This window comes from Aedes albopictus, chromosome 3 (genome assembly GCF_035046485.1).
Source record: "Aedes albopictus strain Foshan chromosome 3, AalbF5, whole genome shotgun sequence".
Taxonomy (NCBI): Eukaryota; Metazoa; Arthropoda; class Insecta; order Diptera; family Culicidae; genus Aedes; species Aedes albopictus.
Window position 1 is genome coordinate 47,705,198 of NC_085138.1, and position 24,861 is coordinate 47,730,058.

General features: G+C 40.0%; 1 protein-coding gene across 21 annotated transcripts in view; it reads left to right on the forward strand.

Annotated features, from left to right (window-relative positions):
* Nucleotides 1–24,861, forward strand: part of LOC109405842 (low-density lipoprotein receptor) — a 1,187,857-nt gene that overhangs the window by 1,077,828 nt on the left and 85,168 nt on the right. For 18 of the 21 annotated variants that reach the window (XR_009999021.1, XM_062858855.1, XM_062858856.1 and 15 more), the window contains 4 exons: nucleotides 1,224–1,433; nucleotides 1,496–1,694; nucleotides 2,181–2,399; nucleotides 15,030–15,557. Coding sequence is in view for 20 of the 21 variants with exons in the window: in XM_062858855.1 (XP_062714839.1) it covers nucleotides 1,224–1,433; nucleotides 1,496–1,694; nucleotides 2,181–2,399; nucleotides 15,030–15,557 (1,156 nt within the window). In the remaining variant the exon portion in view is untranslated. The remainder of the gene's footprint in view (nucleotides 1–1,223; nucleotides 1,434–1,495; nucleotides 1,695–2,180; nucleotides 2,400–15,029; nucleotides 15,558–24,861) is intronic. The other 3 variants (XM_029869750.2, XM_029869748.2, XM_029869759.2) reach the window with 2 other exon arrangements.

Consider the following 24,861-nt stretch of genomic DNA (forward strand, 5'->3'; position numbering starts at 1 on the left):
AGAGAGTTTAGGGGAAAATTTTAAATTTGGTGTCAGAAGCGTTTCAAGGCGTTTGAAGGCGTTTCAGTGTGTTTCAGAGTAATTCCCAGGTATTTTAGAGGGCTTTACATTTTTTCAGTTAAGTTTTAGGGGGGTTTATGAGAATTGCAATGCGTTTGAAGAAATTTCAGCGGCTGATCAGGGGGTTTCAAAAGGGGATTCAAAACGTTCCAAACTGATTACACTTGTAGATTGAATTAGCTTTACTCAGGGGAATTCTTGGAGACATTGAACTCATTGAATCATTGAACTCATCACATTGGGAATCCGATGACCTACACTCAAGGGAGATCTTGGTGAGCCTCAAACATACCTTGAACATACACCACTTGACAGCGCACGGTTGTCTGACGATGTGCAAGCATGAACTTCATGCGAAATGCTCCAAAAATCACAGATTAAGCTTGTAGATCCGATAACCTATACTCCAGGGAGTTCTCGGATACTGTTAGACAGTCATTGAACTCATGGCCAGAGAAAACATAAATGTATGAGCCTATGTAGGTATAAACTACAGCGGGAGGTCTCAAGTTATGCCTATAGACCTGAAGACTTACGCTCAAGAAAGCTTTTTGGGAATTTTCACAGAAGAAATAGTGCTTTGTTCTAGAGTGTTTTAGAGGATTTTCAGGGGATTACGGTAGTGTTCAGAGGTTTTGGGGAGCTTCAAGGCTATGCAAAGTGTTCAGAGAGTTTTGTGAGTATCGTGGGTATTTCAGAAGGTTTAGAGAAGTTTCGGAGCTACACAAGGGGGATTTTAAAGGGTTTCAGGGAACTTCAGTTGAGTTTCTTGGGGTTCAGTGGGTTTTAAGAAGGTTTGAAAAAGGTTTCGAAAGACTTTAGGAGGTTTCGGAAGTCTCAGTTAGTTTCAGTAGGCTTTCTGGAGGTTTTAGGGTATTTATTGGGTGATCAAATTCAGGGTTTTCAGGGGTCAACAAATTCAACCAAGAGCGTCTTTTTTCGAGACCTGACGAAATAATAAGGGGCTGTTTATAAACCACGTGGTCATGAGGGTGGTGGGGGGGGGTTTCGGCCAATGTCCATTTTGTATGAACAAATAAAAAAAATTGTATGGACTAATGACCACGGGGGGGGGGGGGGGGTGGGGGGTTTGAAAAGTCCCAAAAAAATGACCACGTGGTTTATGGACAGCCCCTAACATCCAATCCCCTCTCTTCCCTTAGGTCGATGCCAAACTGAACACCATCTCGTCGTGCGACTACGATGGATCCCAGCGGACGGTGGTCCTCTACTCGGCCGACTTCCTGCGGCATCCGTTCTCGATCACCACCTTCGAAGACTACGTCTACTGGACCGACTGGGACAAGGAAGCCGTCTTCAAGGCGAACAAATTCAACGGCAAGGATATCGAACCGGTGACGGCAATGCACATGGTAAGACGGATTCCGTAAAAGGCAGAGTTACGATTACCCTAACCTCCAACGTTGTTTCGCAGCTCCAGCACCCGATGACAATCCACGTGTACCACCCGTACCGTCAACCGGACGGTACCAACCACTGTCAGGCCGTCAATGGGCACTGCTCACATCTCTGTTTGCCGGCGCCACAGATCAACGGCCGTAGTCCGAAGATTTCCTGCGCGTGCCCGACCGGGCTCAAGCTGATGGACGACGGCCTGATGTGCGTCGAAGACGGTGAGTTAAGAGCGCTTTGTTTTTATATCCTTGACAATAAAAGTGTGTCCCATCTCGCCGATGATTGGCAGTTCGAAATGGTTTTATGCGTATGTAACGACAATGGCGCGGAAAGTGTGCGAAAGAGCGAATGCTATAAAATTGTGACGTGACGTGCCATAAATCCACTTTTTAAATTTATTTAAATTTTCTTTTGATGAGTTTCTGTTTACCATATCTGCGTTTATTTACGTTTCATTTTTTATTTTAATTTCTTTTTTGGTTATCCCTTTTTATGAAACCGATTCAATTCAAACAATCGTGCCGCAACGACAATTTTCCACAACCCAACCAACATCAAACAATCACCTTCGTCGCATCTGGGATGCATGAAATTCACATCTTTTGGCGAATGCAATCAAATTATCTCCATACCGTTCGCCCCCAAAAAAAACGACGCAACCGACATAAACCAAACCCCATTACCATGGCAACCGACGACCGCAGAAACTGTCACTACAGCGAGGGGTCCCACAACGTCGCATGCTTCCAGTTCGCGTCCCTCGAAGAGCAATGACACTAGCAGCAGCCGCATCAGCAGCGGTAAAGACATCGAACATCATCCTGGTAATATTTACGATGGCAACAAAAGTATCATTGTCTCCACGGGCAAAAGTATAGCATTGGATGCGTCATCGTCTGCGACATCGCATGTGGACAATAACTGTGAGTACCGATTGGGCGAACTACAAAAGTCAGAGACGTTTGGTGGTTGGGTTTTACTGCATTCGACGGTTGTTTTTCTGTGAATGCTTTTAATATGATAAGAAATTTAAAAACAGTTAATTCACTCGAAAACTTTTCAACATTAATAACTAACCGATTAGTGATAATCATGAATTTTCCGTGTGGGTTGTATTCAAATGCAATTGACCAATCCAAATTCCTATGTGGTAGTGGTTTGTGTTCAGATTTCCCGTGTTAATCTATCTGTAAGAACTTTGTAAACATCTTTTGTTCTCACGTATATGGATAGGCTTGCATTAGGTTTCGTGAGACATTTTTTGGACAACTCAATGTACTGGGAACGTAATTGCTGACAACAACAAAAAACGAACATATCACAACGAATTTACTGAAACTGAATTACAACCGAACACACAGCATCAAATCAGCTAATGATGCTAATTACTCACAATCTACGCACAACATTCGCATTCGCTGAACTCACAGGTATTGGTGGAATTGCAACACACGTTTATAATTTCGTTCCGCATGATGCCAGAACAGGGTTTTCAGAGGATTGGTCGGTTTCAAAGGGTTCATTTGTCACACGCCGCGTACAATCGCGCAAATAATGCACCAACTAACACGGTAACATAACATCACAACTAAATAGTTGCACGTGTCGTCACAGGACGGACGGCCATTATTGTCGAAACGAAACGTAAATCGCAGCAGGCTGTGCGGAAATGGGCTGCCATTAATTAAGACTCCCACTCACACTCGTGTCCTACTCGATGGTACACTGTGAGAAATGTTCTCGTTAAATTCGTCATCAACCTTTCGTTTACACATAGTAGGCATTTGATGTTTGGAATGCATACTCGCAGAATGGTCTATCCAGTCATATTATGCCTCTCAAGAAAAATCAAAATATGGCGATTATCTGCCTCTGGCTTCTGATATAAGCGCGACAGTCACTAATCATAACAGCGTCACCAGATTTAAAAGTATATAATTCCATTATATGGGGTTTGCCAGTAAGAACACTCATTCATCTGAGCTTACTCTTGTCGTTCGTCACAAATACATTCAAAAACATCTGCCACTTCGCGAAACCCACGTGTTTTGTTTTTGGCGGGAACACCTTTTCTTTTGTTTTGCCTTGCGACTGTCATGCGGCGGTATGCCTTGCGAGCGTTCGACCGCCGCAGGACTCTAATAAAAGATAAGCGTAACAATATTTTAGATAAAGCCATATTGACATAAATTTAAGAAAGGACATCTCACAACAACGAAGTTAACCTTTCAGTACTCGCGCCAATTTTTGTAACGCGAGCAGTCGCGCGTTGTACTTTGTACAACACCCATACATTCTGAAATATCTCAGGATCCTGATTGTTTAGAGGAGGACTATCTTTGGCAAAGTTGTTGTAAATTTCATGGGCTACTTGATGCTGACAAAGTTGATTCGTAATTCGTCCACCAGGCGGCGCTAGTGAGCAATATCATGTTATATCTTATATCTCAGGATCCTGATGTCTTAGAAAGATGGTGTCTTCGGAAAAGTTGTTTGGTAAGTCAACGGCTTGCAGATTATTGGCCGTTTAATTGGAAATTCCACCACTAGGTGGCGCTAGTGAGCAAATAAACTTTATATCCTATGTATCTCGGGAACCTGATGACTTAGAAAGATGGTGTCTTTGACAAAGTTGTTTGGTAGGTCAAGGACTTACGGATGATTCGCAGTTTAATTTGAAATTTCACCACTAGGCGGCGCTAGTGAGCAATTTCATGTTATATCTTATATCTCAGGATCCTGATGTCTTAGAAAGATGGTGTCTTCGGCAAAGTTGTTTGGTAAGTCAACGGCTTACAGATTATTGGCCGTTTGATTGGAAATTCCACCACTAGGCGGCGCTAGTGAGCAAATAAACTTTATATCCTATGTATCTCGGGAACCTGATAACTTAGAAAGATGGTGTCTTCGACAAAGTGGTTTGGTAGGTCAAGTACTTACGGATGATTCGCAGTTTTATTTGAAATTTCATCACTTGGCGGCGCTAGTGAGCACGTAATTATTATATATTATGTATCTCTGGACCCTTATTACTTAGAAAGGTAGTGTCTTCGGCAAAGATGTTTGGTATATCAAGAGCTTATAGATGAGTGACAGTTTGATTTCAAATGCCACCACTAGGAGGCGCTAGTGAGCATGTAAATTTTTAATCTCATGTAGCTCAGGATTCCGATTAAAAAGGCACGGGACACCGTCTTCAGCCAGAGGCTGTACAGACTGAACAGAACTTAACACTAGACCATGGACACGACATACATTACATTCATCAGTGGATAACATGGTGCGGTTACACGCTTGGTAACACTAACCGAATGGCCACGAAGCTCCACTTTACTCAGAAAGATGTTGTCTTCGGCAAAGTTGTTTGGTAGATCAAAGACCAAATGGAGGAAAAGTTACCTCTGGTGCCGACCTTCTAAAAGATCGAAAACTTACAGATAGTTGTCCGTTTGAATCGTAATTTCATCACTAGATGGCGCTAGTGAACATAAAAAATGTATATGCAATAGTTCTCAGGATCCAGGTTACTAGAAGAGAGATGGTGGTTTCGGAAAAGTTGTCATATAGGTTAAGTGCATTTGGTTGATGGGTCGTTGAAATCAATTTCGCCAGTAAGTGGTGCTAATGAGTATGCGAATTTTATATCTTATATATCTCCGAGTCTGATTACCTGGGAAGTTGATAACTTTGACAAGGTTGGTTGGTAGATCAAGGGCTTTCAGTTGATTGACCATTTGATTCGTGCTTCTGTCACCAGAAGACGCTAGTTGTAAATTTGCATGAGCATGAACGTGTTATTATTCATCTAGAAAAAAAAATCAACGAGCTGTAAATGTTTATACTTCCGAAAGTTTTCAAAATTTGAAAATTACATAACTAGTTGATTATAATTTGTATAAATTTGCACTTGATTGATTAATTTTACATGAAGTTAAAGCGCTTAGTAAAATATTCAATATCTGACCGTCGTATTTCAATATACTCTATCTTATGGTTGTCAATGTCACGGGATAAGTACATCCATCCTTTATCCATCAAACAACAATGTCGAAGACATCATCTTTCTAAGTAATCAGGATCTTGAGATATATGAGGTATAAAATTGGAATCCTCACTAGTGCCACCTGGATGTGAAATTGCACGTCATATTTGTCTTTATCAGTTAGTGTTTGATCTACTAAACAACTTTTCAGAAGACACCATCTTTCTAAGTAATCAGGGTCCTGAGACATATGAGTTATAAAATTTGAATACCCACTAGCGCCGCCTAGATGTGGAGTTTCAAATCATACGGCTCTCCATCAGTTAGTGTTCGATCTACTAAACAACTTTGCTGAAGACATCATCTCTCTAAGTAATCAGGATCTTGAGATATATGAGTTATAATATTTGAGTACTCACTAGCGCCACCTGGATGTGAAATTCCACATCATACTTGCCTTCATCAGTTAGTGTTTGATCTACTAAACAACTTTGCAAAAGATACCATCTTTCTAAGGATCAGGATCCTGAGATGTATGAGTTATAAAATTTCAATGCCCACTAACGCCACCTACATGTGGAGTTTCAAACCAAACGGCTCTCCATCAGTTAGTGTTTAACCAACCAAACAACTTTGCCGAAGACACCATCTTTCTAAGTACTCAGGATTCTGAGTTACATGGGATATATAAATTACATGCTCACTAGCGCCGCCTATCGGTTGAAATCTGAATTTCTCAGATCACCTCGCGAAGGCCCTTGATATCCCAAGTAACTTTGCCGAAGACACCATATTTCTAGATCATTTAGACTTTGAAATACATTAATTCACATTCAACTGTCTACCTTATCTTAAATATAGTACGTTCTTCATATTGCGATTTTCAATTTTCCGCATTATTAGGAGTTATACTGTTTTCAAAAAAGGTCTTATAATATTCCAAATAAGATTCTTGTAGAATACATTTGGGGTTGACATCGATAAAAAAGATGGTTTCAAAGTAATAGTCGATAATTCTCATGTGTTGTACAAAGTACAACAGCGCGATTAACGGAAGGTTAACTTGCAAAGGAACAGTCGGCAAAACTTTTTTTTGACAGTGTGTATTGAATACTGTACTTCATCAGCCTCTTCGCGCCATATGTACATAGTAGGTATAGGAGTGAGACAACACACACTGGCTTTTGGATCAGCAGTGTTGCTTTGAAAAGTGATCGCCATTAGGATGTTTTGCGCTAAATGGGACGATTTGTCAATGCTGGTACGTGGAAACCTAACTCTAACATATCAAACAGTAATCACCGACTGGTTATCGGATGATTTGGTTGATTATATATAGACGAACATTAGGGCCGTTTGTAAGCCACGTAGAATGAAATTGTTACATCTCGGACACCCTTCATCTGCCTGAAACAAACCTGCATTGAACCTGAAAAAAAAATGAATTCCCAACTTACAATCACTCTTTCAAGAAGCACCTTCAAGACGAATTAATTCAGGTTGATGCTGAATAACATTTTCATAATTTTCAGGTACAACCTTGGTTCCGGTTTTGTTCACACAAATTTGGAGAATTTATAAAGCATAGTTGTGTATCAACTAAACTGATTGTCGTTAAAAGCGTTTTTGAAATATATAGTAAAGCTGTTATTCGACTATAGCAAAAATGATTAAAAATCAATCAAATTCAAAAAAAATCAATTTCCACGAGAGTTTATGATTGAGACTCATGCTATGAACAACAGTTATGAAATAATAACTACACATTTTGAACTCGAGACCCGTCAATTGCCAGCCGCATGTCTTCCTATCTGCACCATCCTACAGATGATGCAATAAAGCACTCAAATCAAACCATAAACTTCTCGCGTTTTGATAATAATCACACTCCGACTCTTATACAGCAGTGGTGAATTAGCACAGAACTGTGGTACCCGATATCACAAGATGTTGTGGATACTACAAGAAACACAGATCATTATGGTTAACAACTGAACAACACATTAGTTCAGCTGCTGGTCAGTAAAAAAACACGTGTTTTTCATCATGTACTCTGAGTCGAAGTATGATTAAACGAAAGCGTTTATTCGACTTGTGAAAATCACATTATACAGATACATGTGCTAATTTGTACATTAACTTAACAATAACCATAAAAAGGTCTTGTTCAACTATTTTGTAAAGGAATTACTGCGAGTTGAATAGAAAACTTATTAAACTCGTGAAAAGTGTTTTAAATTATCATTGTTAATACCGATACGTTGGGTTGAACATTGGCTACTTTTTCAATTAAAAAAGGATTTTTACAATAATGTGTACAGCATAATTTTAGTTCAGCTGTCATTACCATTATAAATCAACAATTCAGCATGCATACTTGTTTGTGGCATGCGATTGTTAGTTTGATTATCAGGAAATTAGAGCTTTTATTGCAGCACTCAACAAGCATGTATGTTGTGAATGCCCTAGCAATCGTTTGACTCACGGCATACAATATTACAATGGCAGGCGTGTTACCTATGTGAACTTCAGTTTTGGATGTAAACATGTGACGTCGTTCCTATCGTCATTCTACGTTGATCAAATTGATGCGGATTATTAGATCATTTTGATCACGCCTTTGAACGATTTGAATTACTACGACAGTAATTCCATCCCGGCCAGCACGAACAGAAGTGTTCCCAAAGTGCCAAGTGTTGTGACTCGAACTGTGTACTGTGTACTCACCCACTATTTCAATCGAGGTGCTAGGGTCCAATGAAAAAAGTGCGGTGCACAGTGTTCGAAATCGATGATTTTGTGATCAAAATTATATAACTTTTTTTAGGTTGGTTCTAGAGGTTTAGCGTGTTCTACAAAGTTTTTCTGCATGTTAAAAGGCATCTTCTGATAAAATGTAATTAATGATAAATCCCCCTAGAAGTGAGATAAAATTTGTATTTTTCCAAAAAAACTTTTTAGAGGTTTGGCGTCTTCGGCAAAATTGTAGCTCATAATAAGAGAAAAAACTTCGTAGAACATGTCGAAGCTCCACCGCTTACGGTTTTCGAGATATGGAGCGTTTTGTCCGAAGTACCCCTAAAACTAGTTTTTTCAGTGTATCTTCAACAGATAAAATCCTACAGTTTTGTGACCTTCTACAAACTTGTTCAGAACGTCGAACTACACATTTCTTCCGAAGATGTCAAGTCATTATACCTTAAAACAAAAAAGTTTTAGGCAAATTTATCATATTTTAAGGTGTACTTTCACCTTAAGTAACTATTTCCGGCGCAAAATGGCGCAGATGGCTCAGTCGGTAGGTGAAAGATTAGACTTTTTACTATCTCTTGAGGGTGGAAACCCTCGTGGGCAATAGTGGAAAAGGTGTTTTAAATACAAGGCAAAAACTTATTATTTTGCCTGTAATACAAGAAAAATAAATAAAAAATAATAATCAAGATTCCCGCAGTAATTTTTAATGCACTGTGTTGCTTTCATCAGGAGACGCCTTTTAACATGCAGAAAAACTTTGTAGAACATGCCAAACCTCTAGAACCAACCTAAAAAAAGTTATTTAATTTTTATCGCAAAATCATCGATTTCGAACACTGTGCGGTGCAGAAAAGATAACGACATTCTGCCGTGTGATCAATACGAATCTAAGCCAAGTTGATTCACATCGAGCCCTGATGAAGATCCCAACCACAGGATCGAAACGTTGGCAATGATCTAAAATAATCAACGCTTTTCCAGGGTCTCCAGTTAGCCTAGTGGTCAAGGCTATGGATCGCCAATCCGGAGACGGCGGATTCGATTCCCGTTCCGGTTGGGAAAATTTTCTCGACTTCCTGGGCATAATGTATCATTGTACTTGCCTCACAATATACAAATTCATGCAATGGCAGGCAAAGAAAGCCCCTCAATTAATAACTGTGGAAGTGCTCAACGAACACTAAGTTGAAGCAAGGCAGGCCAATTCCCAGTGGGGACGTAGAGCCATAAAGAAGAAGATTCAACGCTTTTTCGTGAATGAAAGCCGAAAAATACCAAGTTTTACGTATACTCAGTCAAACCCCGTAGAACTTGTATTCAGAAATTCCTCAAGGATGAGCTTTAGAAATCCTTCCAGGCATTTTCTTAGAAACTTCTCCAAGAAATTTTCCTTGATTTTTTTTTCTAAAAGTTTCTTATAAAATTCTTCTAGGAATTCCTCCAAAACCATCTCAAGGTGTTCTTCCAGGGATTTCTCTAATGATTTTCTGAAGAACTTCTTCAACGATTACTACGAAAATTGCTTCAGAGAATTTTGTGCATGAGCCTCCTCATGAAAATTTCAAACCCTTATTCTTGGAATCTCCAGAGGTATCTCCAAGGATTTCTTCAGAAACTCCTTCAGATAATTCTTGAAGAACATTCTCATTCTCCACTATTGTTAATGTATTTTTATAAGTACTTCTGTTCAAATCTGTGGAGGAATATTCGATAGAATTCCTGGAGGAATATTTGAATCCATCTCAGGAGATGTTTCTAAAAAGGAACCCACATGAAGAATTTCAAAAACCAACCCTGTAGAAATATTTTCGGTAATCCATGGCGAAATATTACAAGGGGTTTCTGGAGGAACCTTTGGAAGAATTTCCGAACGAATCGCTGAAGATTTTTTGAATATTTTGAATATTATGGAAAAAAAATCCATGGAAAATTTTTTGAGGTGATTCCATGCTGACATTCATGAAGAACTTCTTAAACTACTGAACAAGTCTCTGGTGATATTTCTGAAGGAATTCCTAAGCAAGTTTTGGATGGAATACGAGGAGGAATTTCTAAAATATGCCATGGATGAATTTTCGAATAATTCATCTATCTAATTGCTGTAGAAATCCCTGGAGATATTCTTGAAAGAATTCCTGGAGGAATATCGGAATATGATACATAATCCCAGGGAATTTCCTGAATAAATTCTAGATGGAGTTGCTTAAAAAGTTTCCAGAAAATTTTCTTTATAATTTTATTTAAAAAAAACTTGGAAAAATCTTTTGACGAAATTCATTTAGAATTTTCTGAAAAGATTCCCGGAGGAATTCGTGAACGTTTTGAAGGGATCCCAGAAAAAATATCTGCAGAAACAACTTCTGTAAACATTCCTAGCAAAACCTCATAAGAAATTTCCTAAACAATTTCTATAAAACATTCAAATTTCTAGCGAACATTCAACCATCGAGACAAGCCCATCTAATGAGCCCCCAACGAACGAATCGGCACTGTACTTCTGCTGATCTTGGCCTTAAAAATCAATATCGGTCGGGTCAAATTACACCCAATTTGGTGGCCAAAGTAAAAAAGGCCAGTTGATATCCCGATGGTAAGAGGAAAAGCGAGTGGTCGTCTATCTCAATTATAGCTTGAAATGACGGTTGTTGTTGAAACATGGCAACACTGCTTTTAAGGTGTTCCAAGGGATATCAAATCAATTACGGAGATTTCAAGGTCGTTTCAATGGGATGATGGAGGTTTCGGGGCGTTTCAAAAGATTTCAAGGGTTTTTTTTCTGGAGAGGTTAGTGGAATTTAAGTTCGTTCGGGGGGTTCCGGGTCATTTGGCCGAATGCCGTTCGGCCGAAAAATGAATGATGAAATGTTCTCCATATCAGCATAACTTGAAAGAACAGCCTATGATATATAGAAGGAAAAATCTTTGATAAAATATTGGCAGCTACAACGCCCTGAATGGCAAAACTAGAAAGAATAGCTTATGATTCAAAGAAGGGAATACTTCTGATGACCATATTGACAGTTAGAATGTCAACAACTTCCTCTGAATTCTTTTGATCATGATTTGGTCAAATGACATTCGACTAAACGACACGTTCGGCCAAATGGCATTCGACAAAATGATGTTCGGGCAAACGATATTCGGCCAAATGGCCGGACACCCGTTCAGGGATACATATTTCAAAGGAATTACGGGGATTTCAAAAGTGTATCAATATTGCGAATTTTTTGAATTTTTTTTTCGCTCTGCTGTAGCCGCCGAGATCTATCGCAGCTGTCCAACCCCTACCGCAGCCATGTAAATCATCGTATCATTGAAAAAGGTGGACAAATAATAGTATGCTTGCCAAGTGAATTGCTTTGAAAAGCAACAACAAATAATGGTATCCGCGTCGTATCCAATGTATCCTTGGACTGATTGATGAAAACTCGATGAAACTGAGCAGTCTGACAGAGCTGTGGTAGCTTTTTAATGTATCGTAAAGTGGAAAAATTTCTCTGAATTAGCAATTGTATAAGTTCTCTGAGATCCCCTGAAACATCCTTGAGATCTCCAGGTACCTCCCTTAAACGCCTCTGAGACTCTTGGCACTCTGAAATGCTCCTGAGATCACCTGGAACGCCCTTGAGACCTCCCGGTACTCTCAAAAAGGTCCTTTGAAGCCCTTGAAATGCCCCTGAGATCTCATGGTACTTCCTGAAACTCCTGAAACGCCTCTGAGACACTTTGGAACTTCCCTGGAACCTCCTGAGATCCCTTGAGTTTAAGACCCTAAGACCTCCTGAAGCGCCCCTTAGATCCTCTGGAGCCTCCTGAAACCCAAGGGGTTTACCAGAGGTAACTCCGACACCCATTTAAACTCCGTTGAGATCTCCTGGTACTTAGCCGTCTGAAACACCTTGGGACTTCCAGAAACAACCGGTGGCCTGGAACATTCCTTTGCTCTCCCCTATGACGCCCTCTGGTCGGCGTTGCCATAGTTACCGTAATTATTACATTTTCTTATGGCCAAGCAGAATTCAATGTAAATTGATAAAAGAGGTTTCTATAATTAGAATATAAAATAAAGTTATGAAAATGAGATCAGAATAGGATGCTTGTTTGTATTAAACAGCAAAACCATTGTTCATTTTAGGACCCTATTACTTAATTTGATATAAAGTTTGCATATGAAGAAACAATGTTTGATAATACTTAGTCCAGGATTTGCTCAACTTTCAGGTTTATTTCAAACATACAAATTATTCAAACACATCCTATACCGCCTAGCTACCACCTTTATTCATAGCTACTCACTCTGAAGCCCACAATCATCCAGTCCAAAAAAGTCAGCTCCAATTACGGCGGATCCAACGCGCCAAAGGAATGTGATTAATTTCAGTCCGAAAGCACGCGCGAAAAATAGCGGAAAATTGGACTTTGCCAGAGCGAAACTTTCTCCATCTGGCGAGTTCTTCCCCTGTAATTCCAGGCCTACTTCTCCCACCTAGTACCTCTACCAATAATGCTTCAGTGCAAGGAGGTGGAGGAGTTCCTTCCAACCGTTAGCTGAATGAAAGCGAAGGAGGCTAATTTTGGTCGTCCCAGTTATGTAGTTCAAAAAGCGTCGACGGACCAGACCTATTTGACGCTCTGAAGACAGCCCGAGAGAGAGAGGTAGAAGCGGGAAAATGAGAATAATTACACATAAGAAGCAGATATTCCTCCTACGTTGCACAGTGGCCGAAGGTTGGTCAAAAGTTGCGAAATGAAGCAATTCTTAATAACCAATTATTTTTATAAAAGAGTCATCAGAAATCATCACTAGGACAAAAAGATTTGTACTTTTGGCCATTTCTAGTATGATGTGCGACCACTGTGCCTCCAGCGAAGGAAGCTGCTGGCCGTTTCGCGTGAACAAGTCGAGCAGTTTTATGATTAATTGTGTTATTTTCCGCCTTCTGCCTTCTTTGGAACTCCTCGACGGTGGGAAATGGAGACGTTAGCCCCCTACCGAAAAAAGGAGCAATGCAAAACTATGTTCTATGGTGGGAACCGTGGGAGGCAAGTGTGTCTTGATGGCTTTTATGCGCTGCATCACGCTGTTCTGGAATGAATCAAAAGAGGAGAGAGTTGGAAGGAAGGAACCAACTCCTCGGGAACAAAAGTGCGAAAAAGTTGTTCAATTTAGAGGTGCCAAGTTGAAAGTTAATTTGATGGCGGAGAAAAGTGCAATTTGTTGCGTCAGGCACGTCGCGGGGTTTAAGCTTGGTGGGGCTTTTTGATGGACACTTGTTAGGAATAGTACAATAGTACAAGTAGTGATGCTATAGAAATTTCGAAGAAGTTGATAAATAAAGCTAGTAGAATGATCAAAATATACCTCAATTTATGCCTCGCGAATGACAATTGAACAAACAGAACAGTTGATAAATAAAGCTAGTAGAATGATCAAAATATACCTCAATTTATGCCTCACGAGTGACAATTGAACAAACAGAACAGACAGAAATAATAGAAAAGGCAGAACAGACAGAACAGACAGAACAGACAGAACAGACAGAACAGACAGAACAGACAGAACAGACAGAACAGACAGAACAGACAGAACAGACAGAACAGACAGAACAGACAGAACAGACAGAACAGACAGAACAGACAGAACAGACAGAACAGACAGAACAGACAGAACAGACAGAACAGACAGAACAGACAGAACAGACAGAACAGACAGAACAGACAGAACAGACAGAACAGACAGAACAGACAGAACAGACAGAACAGACAGAACAGACAGAACAGACAGAACAGACAGAACAGACAGAACAGACAGAACAGACAGAACAGACAGAACAGACAGAACAGACAGAACAGACAGAACAGACAGAACAGACAGAACAGACAGAACAGACAGAACAGACAGAACAGACAGAACAGACAGAACAGACAGAACAGACAGAACAGACAAAACAGACAGAACAGACAGAACAGACAGAACAGACAGAACAGACAGAACAGACAGAACAGACAGAACAGACAGAACAGACAGAACAGGCAGAACAGGCAGAACAGACAGAACAGACAGAACAGACAGAACAGACAGAACAGACAGAACAGGCAGAACAGACAGAACAGACAGAACAGACAGAACAGACAGAACAGACAGAGCAGACAGAACAGACAGAACAGACAGAACAGACAGAATAGACAGAACAAACAGAACAGACAGAACAGGTTGTGTAGACATAACTACTGGAAGAAACAGAACGGACAAAGCAGGCATAGAAGACAGCAAAAAATGAACGGATAAAACATGCAGAACTGACAGAAAAGATAGAAATGACAGAACACTTAAGCAAACAGAACAGAAACAACAGACAGGACAAACAACAAATAAAAAACGAACAGACGGAACAAACAGAATAGACGAAACAAGTAGCGTACAAACAATGCATTTGCAATCTAGATCCGTCTGTGTTGCTTAGATTCATCACATCTAGATAACTAACTGCAGGCGAAAGTATGCTTCTCTCATATTTTCGAAGAAACATTGTAACCAGACCACCCTGAGCTACTGGCCTGCTGCGCTTGCTTCATTCCTAGTGAACAACCTTGCAACATGATTAATTTACTAACAGCATCCTAGGTCGGGAAACTAACTTCCTTACAGAAAACACTTCCACAGTACAACAACTACTCACTCGTTCTGCATGAAAAGAAATACGGGATCCAAGTTATTACCGACACGCGGTAATTAATCATCATTAGACTATATTTTTTACCCAGCCAACGCATAACAAAATCCTTACTGCTTACTGCTTCCTCCGCATCATTCAAGCTTCTACATCCGCACCGCCATCGACGCACCCCTCGTTCGCTAACAGTTTGCACATAGCGGCCATCTGCACCAATCTAACCCGCATCGAAGCGTTGATCGCCAGTCTAAAATCCATCAAGACGGTCAACAAAACCGTCCTTCATCGATCCTATTTCAACCGGCGACGATTGCCAGCTCCTGTGGTAACCACTCAGGGACCCCCCGACGACGATCTAGTTTTATCGACTGAACCGACGACAACGACAACCGCAGGGGACCATGACTACAGTGAACATTCGACGCAGGCCCCTCAGAACGGGACCACGACTGACAATCCGGTTGACCGAGACTACTACAACAGCGACCACAGCGAGGAAACCGTCGAGTACAGCTACTGGGAGTACCGGAAGCGGTTCAATATGCTGGAGACGCTGTTTATGGACAAGGTCGTTGACATCGGGGGTCCCGATGGGGGCAACCAGGCCATTTATGGCAACGAGCTGCACGCGTCGTACGAGTACGTACGGTGGCTCTGCCGGAAGTACCAAGGTCTGTTGGCGTGTTGTGACGTTTTGTGAAAGTTGTTGACAGTATTCGATCCAGGTTGAACTGTTCTTATTTGTGTAAGTGTTTTGTGACGTGATTTTTAATGCTATGTTATATATCGAATATTGAGAGACGTATTTTCAACTTTCACAATCTACCATTCTATCTTCTAGCTTGTAGCTTCTCGCGTCTTGCTTCTAGCTTCTAGCTTCCAACCTCTAGCTTGTAGCTTCTAGCTTATAGCTTCTAGCTTGTAGCTTCTAGCTTGTAGCTTCTAGCTTGTAGCTTCTAGCTTGTACCTTCTAACTTGTAGCTTCTAGCTTGTAGCTTCTAGCTTGTACCTTCTAGCTTGTAGCTTCTAGCTTGTAGCTTCTAGCTTGTAGCTTCTAGCTTGTAGCTTCTAGCTTGTAGCTTCTAGCTTGTAGCTTCTAGCTTGTAGCTTCTAGCTTGTAGCTTCTAGCTTGTAGCTTCTAGCTTGTAGCTTCTAGCTTGTAGCTTCTAGCTTGTAGCTTCTAGCTTGTAGCTTCTAGCTTGTAGCTTCTAGCTTGTAGCTTCTAGCTTGTAGCTGCTAGCTTGTAGCTTCTAGCTTGTAGCTTCTAGCTTGTAGCTTCTAGCTTGTAGCTTCTAGCTTGTAGCTTCTAGCTTGTAGCTTCTAGCTTGTAGCTTCTAGCTTGTAGCTTCTAGCTTGTAGCTTCTAGCTTGTAGCTTCTAGCTTGTAGCTTCTAGCTTGTAGCTTCTAGCTTGTAGCTTCTAGCTTGTAGCTTCTAGCTTGTAGCTTCTAGCTTGTAGCTTCTAGTTTGTAGCTTCTAGCTTGTAGCTTCTAGCTTGTAGCTTCTAGCTTGTAGCTTCTAGCTTGTAGCTTCTAGCTTGTAGCTTCTAGCTTGTAGCTTCTAACTTGTAGCTTCTAGCTTGTAGCTTCTAGCTTGTACCTTCTAGCTTGTAGCTTCTAGCTTGTAGCTTCTAGCTTGTAGCTTCTAGCTTGTAGCTTCTAGCTTGTAGCTTCTAGCTTGTAGCTTCTAGCTTGTAGCTTCTAGCTTGTAGCTTCTAGCTTGTAGCTTCTAGCTTGTAGCTTCTAGCTTGTAGCTTCTAGCTTGTAGCTTCTAGCTTGTAGCTTCTAGCTTGTAGCTTCTAGCTTGTAGCTTCTAGCTTGTAGCTGCTAGCTTGTAGCTTCTAGCTTGTAGCTTCTAGCTTGTAGCTTCTAGCTTGTAGCTTCTAGCTTGTAGCTTCTAGCTTGTAGCTTCTAGCTTGTAGCTTCTAGCTTGTAGCTTCTAGCTTGTAGCTTCTAGCTTGTAGCTTCTAGCTTGTAGCTTCTAGCTTGTAGCTTCTAGCTTGTAGCTTCTAGCTTGTAGCTTCTAGCTTGTAGCTTCTAGCTTGTAGCTTCTAGCTTGTAGCTTCTAGCTTGTAGCTTCTAGCTTGTAGCTTCTAGCTTGTAGCTTCTAGCTTGTAGCTTCTAGTTTGTAGCTTCTAGCTTGTAGCTTCTAGCTTGTAGCTTCTAGCTTGTAGCTTCTAGCTTGTAGCTTCTAGCTTGTAGCTTCTAGCTTGTAGCTTCTGGCTTGTAGCTTCTAGCTTGTAGCTTCTAGCTTGTAGCTTCTAGCTTGTAGCTTCTAGCTTGTAGCTTCTAGCTTGTAGCTTCTAGCTTGTAGCTTCTAGCTTGTAGCTTCTAGCTTGTAGCTTCTAGCTTGTAGCTTCTAGCTTGTAGCTTCTAGCTTGTAGCTTCTAGCTTGTAGCTTCTAGCTTGTAGCTTCTAGCTTGTAGCTTCTAGCTTGTAGCTTCTAGCTTGTAGCTTCTAGCTTGTAGCTTCTAGCTTGTAGTTTCTAGCTTGTAGCTTCTAGCTTGTAGCTTCTAGCTTGTAGCTTCTAGCTTGTAGCTTCTAGCTTGTAGCTTCTAGCTTGTAGCTTCTAGCTTGTAGCTTCTAGCTTGTAGCTTCTAGCTTGTAGCTTCCAGCTTGTAGCTTCTAGCTTGGACCTTCTAGCTTGTAGCTTCTAGCTTGTAGCTTCTAATGTAGCTTGTAGCTCCCAGCTTGTAGCTTCTAGCTTGTAGCTTCAAGCTTGTAGCTTCTGGGTTGTAGCTTCTAGCTTGTAGCTTCTAGCTTGTAGCTTCTAGCTTGTAGCTTCTAGCTTGTAGCTTCTAGCTTGTAGCTTCTAGCTTGTAGCTTCTAGCTTGTAGCTTCTAGCTTGTAGCTTCTAGCTTGTACCTTCTAACTTGTAGCTTCTAGCTTGTAGCTTCTAGCTTGTAGCTTCTAGCTTGTAGCTTCTAGCTTGTAGCTTCTAGCTTGTAGCTTCTAGCTTGTAGCTTCTAGCTTGTAGCTTCTAGCTTGTAGCTTCTAGCTTGTAGCTTCTAGCTTGTAGCTTCTAGCTTGTAGCTTCTAGCTTGTAGCTTCTAGCTTGTAGATTCTAGCTTGTAGCTTCTAGCTTGTAGCTTCTAGCTTGTAGCTTCTAGCTTGTAGCTTCTAGCTTGTAGCTTCTAGCTTGTAGCTTCTAGCTTGTAGCTTCTAGCTTGTAGCTTCTAGCTTGTAGCTTCTAGCTTGTAGCTTCTAGCTTGTAGCTTCTAGCTTGTAGCTTCTAGCTTGTAGCTTCTAGCTTGTAGCTTCTAGCTTGTAGCTTCTAGCTTGTAGCTTCTAGCTTGTAGCTTCTAGCTTGTACCTTCTAACTTGTAGCTTCTAGCTTGTAGCTTCTAGCTTGTAGCTTCTAGCTTGTAGCTTCTAATGTAGCTTGTAGCTCCCAGCTTGTAGCTTCTAGCTTGTAGCTTCAAGCTTGTAGCTTCAAGCTTGTAGCTTCTGGGTTGTAGCTTCTAGCTTGTAGCTTCTAGCTTGTAGCTTCTAGCTTGTACCTTCTAACTTGTAGCTTCTAGCTTGGACCTTCTAGCTTGTAGCTTCTAGCTTGTAGCTTCTAATGTAGCTTGTAGCTCCCAGCTTGTAGCTTCTAGCTTGTAGCTTCAAGCTTGTAGCTTCTGGGTTGTAGCTTCTAGCTTGTAGCTTCTAGCTTGTAGCTTCTAGCTTGTAGCTTCTAGCTTGTAGCTTCTAGCTTGTAGCTTCTAGCTTGTAGCTTCTAGCTTGTAGCTTCTAGCTTGTACCTTCTAACTTGTAGCTTCTAGCTTGTAGCTTCTAGCTTGTAGCTTCTAGCTTGTAGCTTCTAGCTTGTAGCTTCTAGCTTGTAGCTTCTAGCTTGTAGCTTCTAGCTTGTAGCTTCTAGCTTGTAGCTTCTAGCTTGTAGCTTCTAGCTTGTAGATTCTAGCTTGTAGCTTCTAGCTTGTAGCTTCTAGCTTGTAGCTTCTAGCTTGTAGCTTCTAGCTTGTAGCTTCTAGCTTGTAGCTTCTAGCTTGTAGCTTCTAGCTTGTAGCTTCTAGCTTGTAGCTTCTAGCTTGTAGCTTCTAGCTTGTAGCTTCTAGCTTGTAGCTTCTAGCTTGTAGCTTCTAGCTTGTAGCTTCTAGCTTGTAGCTTCTAGCTTGTAGCTTCTAGCTTGTAGCTTCTAGCTTGTAGCTTCTAGCTTGTAGCTTCTAGCTTGTAGCTTCTAGCTTGTAGCTTCTAGCTTGTAGCTTCTAGCTTGTACCTTCAAACTTGTAGCTTCTAGCTTGTAGCTTCTAGCTTGTAGCTTCTAGCTTGTAGCTTCTAATGTAGCTTGTAGCTCCCAGCTTGTAGCTTCTAGCTTGTAGCTTCAAGCTTGTAGCTTCTGGGTTGTAGCTTCTAGCTTGTAGCTTCTAGCTTGTAGCTTCTAGCTTGTAGCTTCTAGCTTGTAGCTTCTAGCTTGTAGCTTCTAGCTTGTAGCTTCTAGCTTGTACCTTCTAACTTGTAGCTTCTAGCTTGGACCTTCTAGCTTGTAGCTTCTAGCTTGTAGCTTCTAATGTAGCTTGTAGCTCCCAGCTTGTAGCTTCTAGCTTGTAGCTTCTAGCTTGTAGCTTCTAGCTTGTAGCTTCTAGCTTGTAGCTTCTAGCTTGTAGCTTCTAGCTTGTAGCTTCTAGCTTGTAGCTTCTAGCTTGTAGCTTCTAGCTTGTAGCTTCTAGCTTGTAGCTTCTAGCTTGTAGCTTCTAGCTTGTAGCTTCTAGCTTGTAGCTTCTAGCTTGTAGCTTCTAGCTTGTAGCTTCTAGCTTGTAGCTTCTAGCTTGTAACTTCTAGCTTGTAGCTTCTAGCTTGTAGCTTCTAGCTTGTAGCTTCTAGCTTGTAGCTTCTAGCTTGTAGCTTCTAGCTTGTAGCTTCTAGCTTGTAGCTTCTAGCTTGTAGCTTCTAGCTTGTAGCTTCTAGCTTGTAGCTTCTAGCTTGTAGCTTCTAGCTTGTAGCTTCTAGCTTGTAGCTTCTAGCTTGTAGCTTCTAGCTTGTAGCTTCTAGCTTGTAGCTTCTAGCTTGTAGCTTCTAGCTTGTAGCTTCTAGCTTGTAGCTTCTAGCTTGTAGCTTCTAGCTTGTAGCTTCTAGCTTGTAGCTTCTAGCTTGTAGCTTCTAGCTTGTAGCTTCTAGCTTGTAGCTTCTAGCTTGTAGCTTCTAGCTTGTAGCTTCTAGCTTGTAGCTTCTAGCTTGTAGCTTCTAGCTTGTAGCTTCTAGCTTGTAGTTTCTAGTTTGTAGCTTCTAGCTTGTAGCTTCTAGCTTGTAGCTTCTAGCTTGTAGCTTCTAGCTTGTAGCTTCTAGCTTGTAGCTTCTAGCTTGTAGCTTCTAGCTTGTAGCTTCTAGCTTGTAGCTTCTAGCTTGTAGCTTCTAGCTTGTAGCTTCTAGCTTATAGCTTCTAGCTTGTAGCTTCTAGCTTGTAGCTTCTAGCTTGTAGCTTCTAGCTTGTAGCTTCTAGCTTCTAGCTTGTAGCTTGTAGCTCCTAGCTTCTAGCTTGTAGCTTATAGCTTCTAGCTTGTAGCTTCTAGCTTGTAGATTCTAGCTTGTAGCTTCTAGCTTGTAGCTTCTAGCTTGTAGATTCTAGCTTGTAGATTCTAGCTTGTAGCTTCTAGCTTGTAGCTTCTAGCTTGTAGCTTCTAGCTTGTAGCTTCTAGCTTGTAGCTTCTAGCTTGTAACTTCTAGCTTGTAGCTTCTAGCTTGTTGCTTCTAGCTTGTAGCTTCTAGCTTGTAGCTTCTAGCTTGTAGCTTCTAGCTTGTAGCTTCTAGCTTGTAGCTTCTAGCTTGTAGCTTCTAGCTTGTAGATTCTAGCTTGTAGCTTCTAGCTTGTAGCTTCTAGCTTGTAGCTTCTAGCTTGTAGCTTCTAGCTTGTAACTTCTAGCTTGTAACTTCTAGCTTGTAGCTTCTAGTTTGTAGCTTCTAGCTTGTAGCTTCTAGCTTCTAGCTTGTAGCTTCTAGCATGTAGCTTCTAGCTTGTAGCTTCTAGCTTGTAGCTTCTAGCTTGTAGCTTCTAGCTTGTAGCTTCTAGCTTGTAGCTTCTAGCTTGTAGCTTCTAGCTTGTAGCTTCTAGCTTGTAGCTTCTAGCTTGTAGCTTCTAGCTTGTAGCTTCTAGCTTGTAGCTTCTAGCTTGTAGCTTCTAGCTTCTAGCTTCTAGCTTCTATCTTCTATCTTCTAGCTTCTAGCTTATATTATACAAAAAAATCAATTTGATATTACTCCCAGACGTCAATAAAAAACTGTTAAAAAAAGATTTGAGAAAAAAACGAGGAAATCCCTAAAATAATTCCTGATGGAATTCCTTAAGAAATTCAAAGAGGAATACTTAAAGAACTCCGGAAGAAACAACTGGAGGAAATTCCTGAGATTATTTGTGGAAGAATTCTTTAGAAAATATCTATAGGCATTCCTTTGGAAATTACTGGAGAAATACCTTTGGAAATCGTAGGAATAATTACTTTAAAATCTCTTGGAAGAATCTTTGAAGAATTTTCTGGAGGAATTCATTATGAAATTATTGAGGAAATTCTTGGAGAATACACTAAGCAAACTCCTTAAAGAATTCCTGAGGGAATTCTTGGTGGAATTTCCGAAAGAGTTTCTGAGGCAATTCCTAGAGAAATTGAGGAATGTTTTGTAACAAAATCCCGGCGAATCCTTAGAAAATTCCAGGAAAAATTTCTGAAGAATACTACTGGAAGAAGAAATGAATTCCTGTTGACATTCCTGAGGAAATTTCTGTGGAAATTCCTGATGATATTCCTGGACAAATTCCTTAGAAAATACCTAGAGCAATTCCTTAGAGCTAAGAAAATACCTGGAGGAATAACTTTGGAATTTCCTACAGGAATTCATAAAGAAATTCTTCAGGGTATCCCACGAAGAAATCCTAAAGAAATTCCTGGACAATTTCATTACGAAACTTTCATAGGAAATCCTTAGCAAACTTTTCAAGGAATTCCTGAAGGAATTTCTTAGTTAATTTCTTGAGTGATTGCTTGAATAGTTTCTAGAAGTATTTCTGAGAAAATTCATAAGAGAAATACTGGAAAAATCCTGCAAGAATTCCCTAGTAAATTCTAGAAGGAATTCCTTAGGAAATTCAGGAAAAAAATGCTTAGGAAATCGCTGGAGAGATTGCTAATGATTTCCTCGTGGAATTCTTGAAAAAATTTAGCAAGAAAAAACTTTTAAACTATTTCGGAAATTTCAGAGAACATATTAGAGGAATCCCAGCGATAAATTTCGTTGGAGTTTCCGAGGAATATTTCTGAAATTGTTCTCGACAACGTTTCTGGATGAAACCCTAAAGAAAACTGATCAAATTCCAAGAGGAAGTCCTAGATAAATTTCTCAATTAATTCCCAAATGGGAATCCAGAATGAATTCCTGCGAATAATCCTGAAGAAATTCCATAGAAAATACAGATCGGATTCGATCCAGAGTCAGAATCTGGTGCTCCCCTGGATAATATCTCGCAAACATGGATGCTGCAAGAAGCTGAAATTTGGATTTATCACAAATGAAAGCTTGACGAAATGTTGAAATATCAGCTTTATAGCGAATTCCGTTCCCTAGATACATGTTTGAGAAGCATCAGAACTCGACTCCAACCTCGAAGCATCACAATCGAGTCTGACCTGTACTTTGAGGAATTTCTAGCCTAGTTTGTAAAGAAGTTTCCAATCAAATTTCTCGAGAATATTGTGGCGAAGTGCTTGGATAAATTCTTGTGAAAATTCATGGAAAAGGATCTGGGGAAATTTATGATTTTTTTTCTGGGACAGTTTTTGAACGAGTTCCTTGCAGAACTACTGGAGAAAATCCTAAGAGAATTGTATAGGAAGTGGAGAGCGAATTCTTGGAGAAATTGCCGATTAAATTTTCTGGGGATACCTATTTCCGAGAAATTTTCTAAAGGAAAAAAATTGGAAAGTTTTAGCAAATTCTAAAGATATTCCTGGGCAACGTGGAGGAGTTGGATAATTCTACAGAGAAATTTCTGGAGTAAAATCGCTAGAGCAGTTTTTGGGGAAATGCTAGAAAATAAACCATGGGAAATTCTCGAAGAAATTTCCAAATTTATTCACAGAGGTTTTTCTGAAAATATTGCTGGTGGAATTTATGAGAATTTTTCAGAAAAAAAAAATCTTTAGAAAATCCCTGGAGGAACTCGTAAAGGAATTTATGGAGCAAATTCTGAAAAAAAAAACTATTCAAAAATTAGTTAATTTTCTTGAAATTTTATGAGATGTTTCTCAACATTACATTGAAAAAATAAAATAAAATATGCTGGAATTTAGGTTTTAGAAGCAGTTTTAATTTGAATATAGGGTGACTTAGGATATTACCGGCAGGTTTGTTCTCTTCGCCAGGGGGGATGCAGTTGTTTTATCGGCCAAATTTACTGAAATTTAGCCATATAATTCAGCTTGGTAAGGAAGGATTTGCGACCAATTCTGGGTTAAACAGGTTTGTAAAAACCCCCCATGACGAAGATAACAAAACTGCCGTAAAAACGTAAGTTCCCTCATTAACTAAAAAAATATTTAAACAATTTTCAGCAAACTTTGCAAAACAACATTTAGAAATTTCTCCATTTTTTTTGTTTTATTCTTTAAGATTCATAATTGATATTCAATAAATTGGCCATGAACTCTTTTTCGGAGACTTCCATTATTTGCTTAAAGGATTCATTCCTTTGTGGATATATTGAACTTTTTTTACAGAATTATTTTATAACAAATTTATGTATGGATTATAATATCTAGAATAATGCTTCATTTTGGAATTTTATAAGCAACCAGTATCGCCAAATTGGCAGTTACTATGATGATTACTGGTACACTAGAACAAGAAATCCTGCCTTAAATTTCATTTTGGCTTATGAAAGAAATCCTGATCAAAGGTCCCTAACCCTGAAGAAGTTTTTAAGGAATTTAGGAGATCCAGAAATTATTTTAAAAATTAGGAACTTATCAGCAAAACACACTCCAGACCTCCACTGAAATTTACTCGCATTTATTCGCAGTGCGATGCTTGCAGAAGCTCTTCAATGACATCGAGTTTCTAATTTTCGGAGTCAGTCTCATAGTTTCATGCTTGAAATTATTTGAGTAATACTGAAAATTATGAAGTTTCAGAAAAAAAAATAAAAAAAATCACCGAAACAGAAAATTTGAAACAAAAATCTGCAGAAATTGAGAAATTTTAGGAATTTTCCTAGCAAGACAAGGGAATTAAACTTAGATTTAATTGAGCCAACGTGAGTGTTTAAATAGTTTTCAAAATTCAAGCTTTATGATTGTCTTTATCAAATTTATATTTTCCAGGTATTCTGAATGGCCAAATAGGCGGTCATATGTGATAGGATATATTTATGTATACAAAGACTAGATGTTGTCCTAAACATCTTCAGGCTTATTACTGAAATTCTGCATGAGGATCCCCCAGAAATCTATGAAAACACTGGCTGAAGCTTTTAAAAAATGCTCTGAAAAGCACAAAATCATAGATCTGGAGGAATTGTTTAAGAAATTTCTGGGTAATATCTGATAAAGCCCATATAGCCGAGGCGGTAAACGCACGGGTATTCAGCATGACCATGCTGAGGGTGACGGGTTCGATTCCCGGTCGGTCCAGGATCTTTTCGTAAAGGAAATTTCCTTGACTTCCTTGGGCATAGAGTATCTTCGTGCCTGCCACACGATATACACATGCAAAATGGTCACTGGCAGAGGAAGCTCTCAGTTAATAACCGTGGAAGTGCTCATAGAACACTAAGCTGAGAAGCAGGCTTTGTCCCAGTGAGGACGTTACGCCAAGAAGAAGAGAGAGAGAGGATCTGATAAAGCGCAATTGAACTTTTTTATTATTATTTTTAACAAATGTTTTCCTAGTTTTCCCTAAATGTTAGTTTCTGATTCCAAAATCTCTTAAAGAAATCCTTGCATGAGTTTCTACAAAAATCTCTGTAGAGCCCCAAAAAAACATCTTTGATTG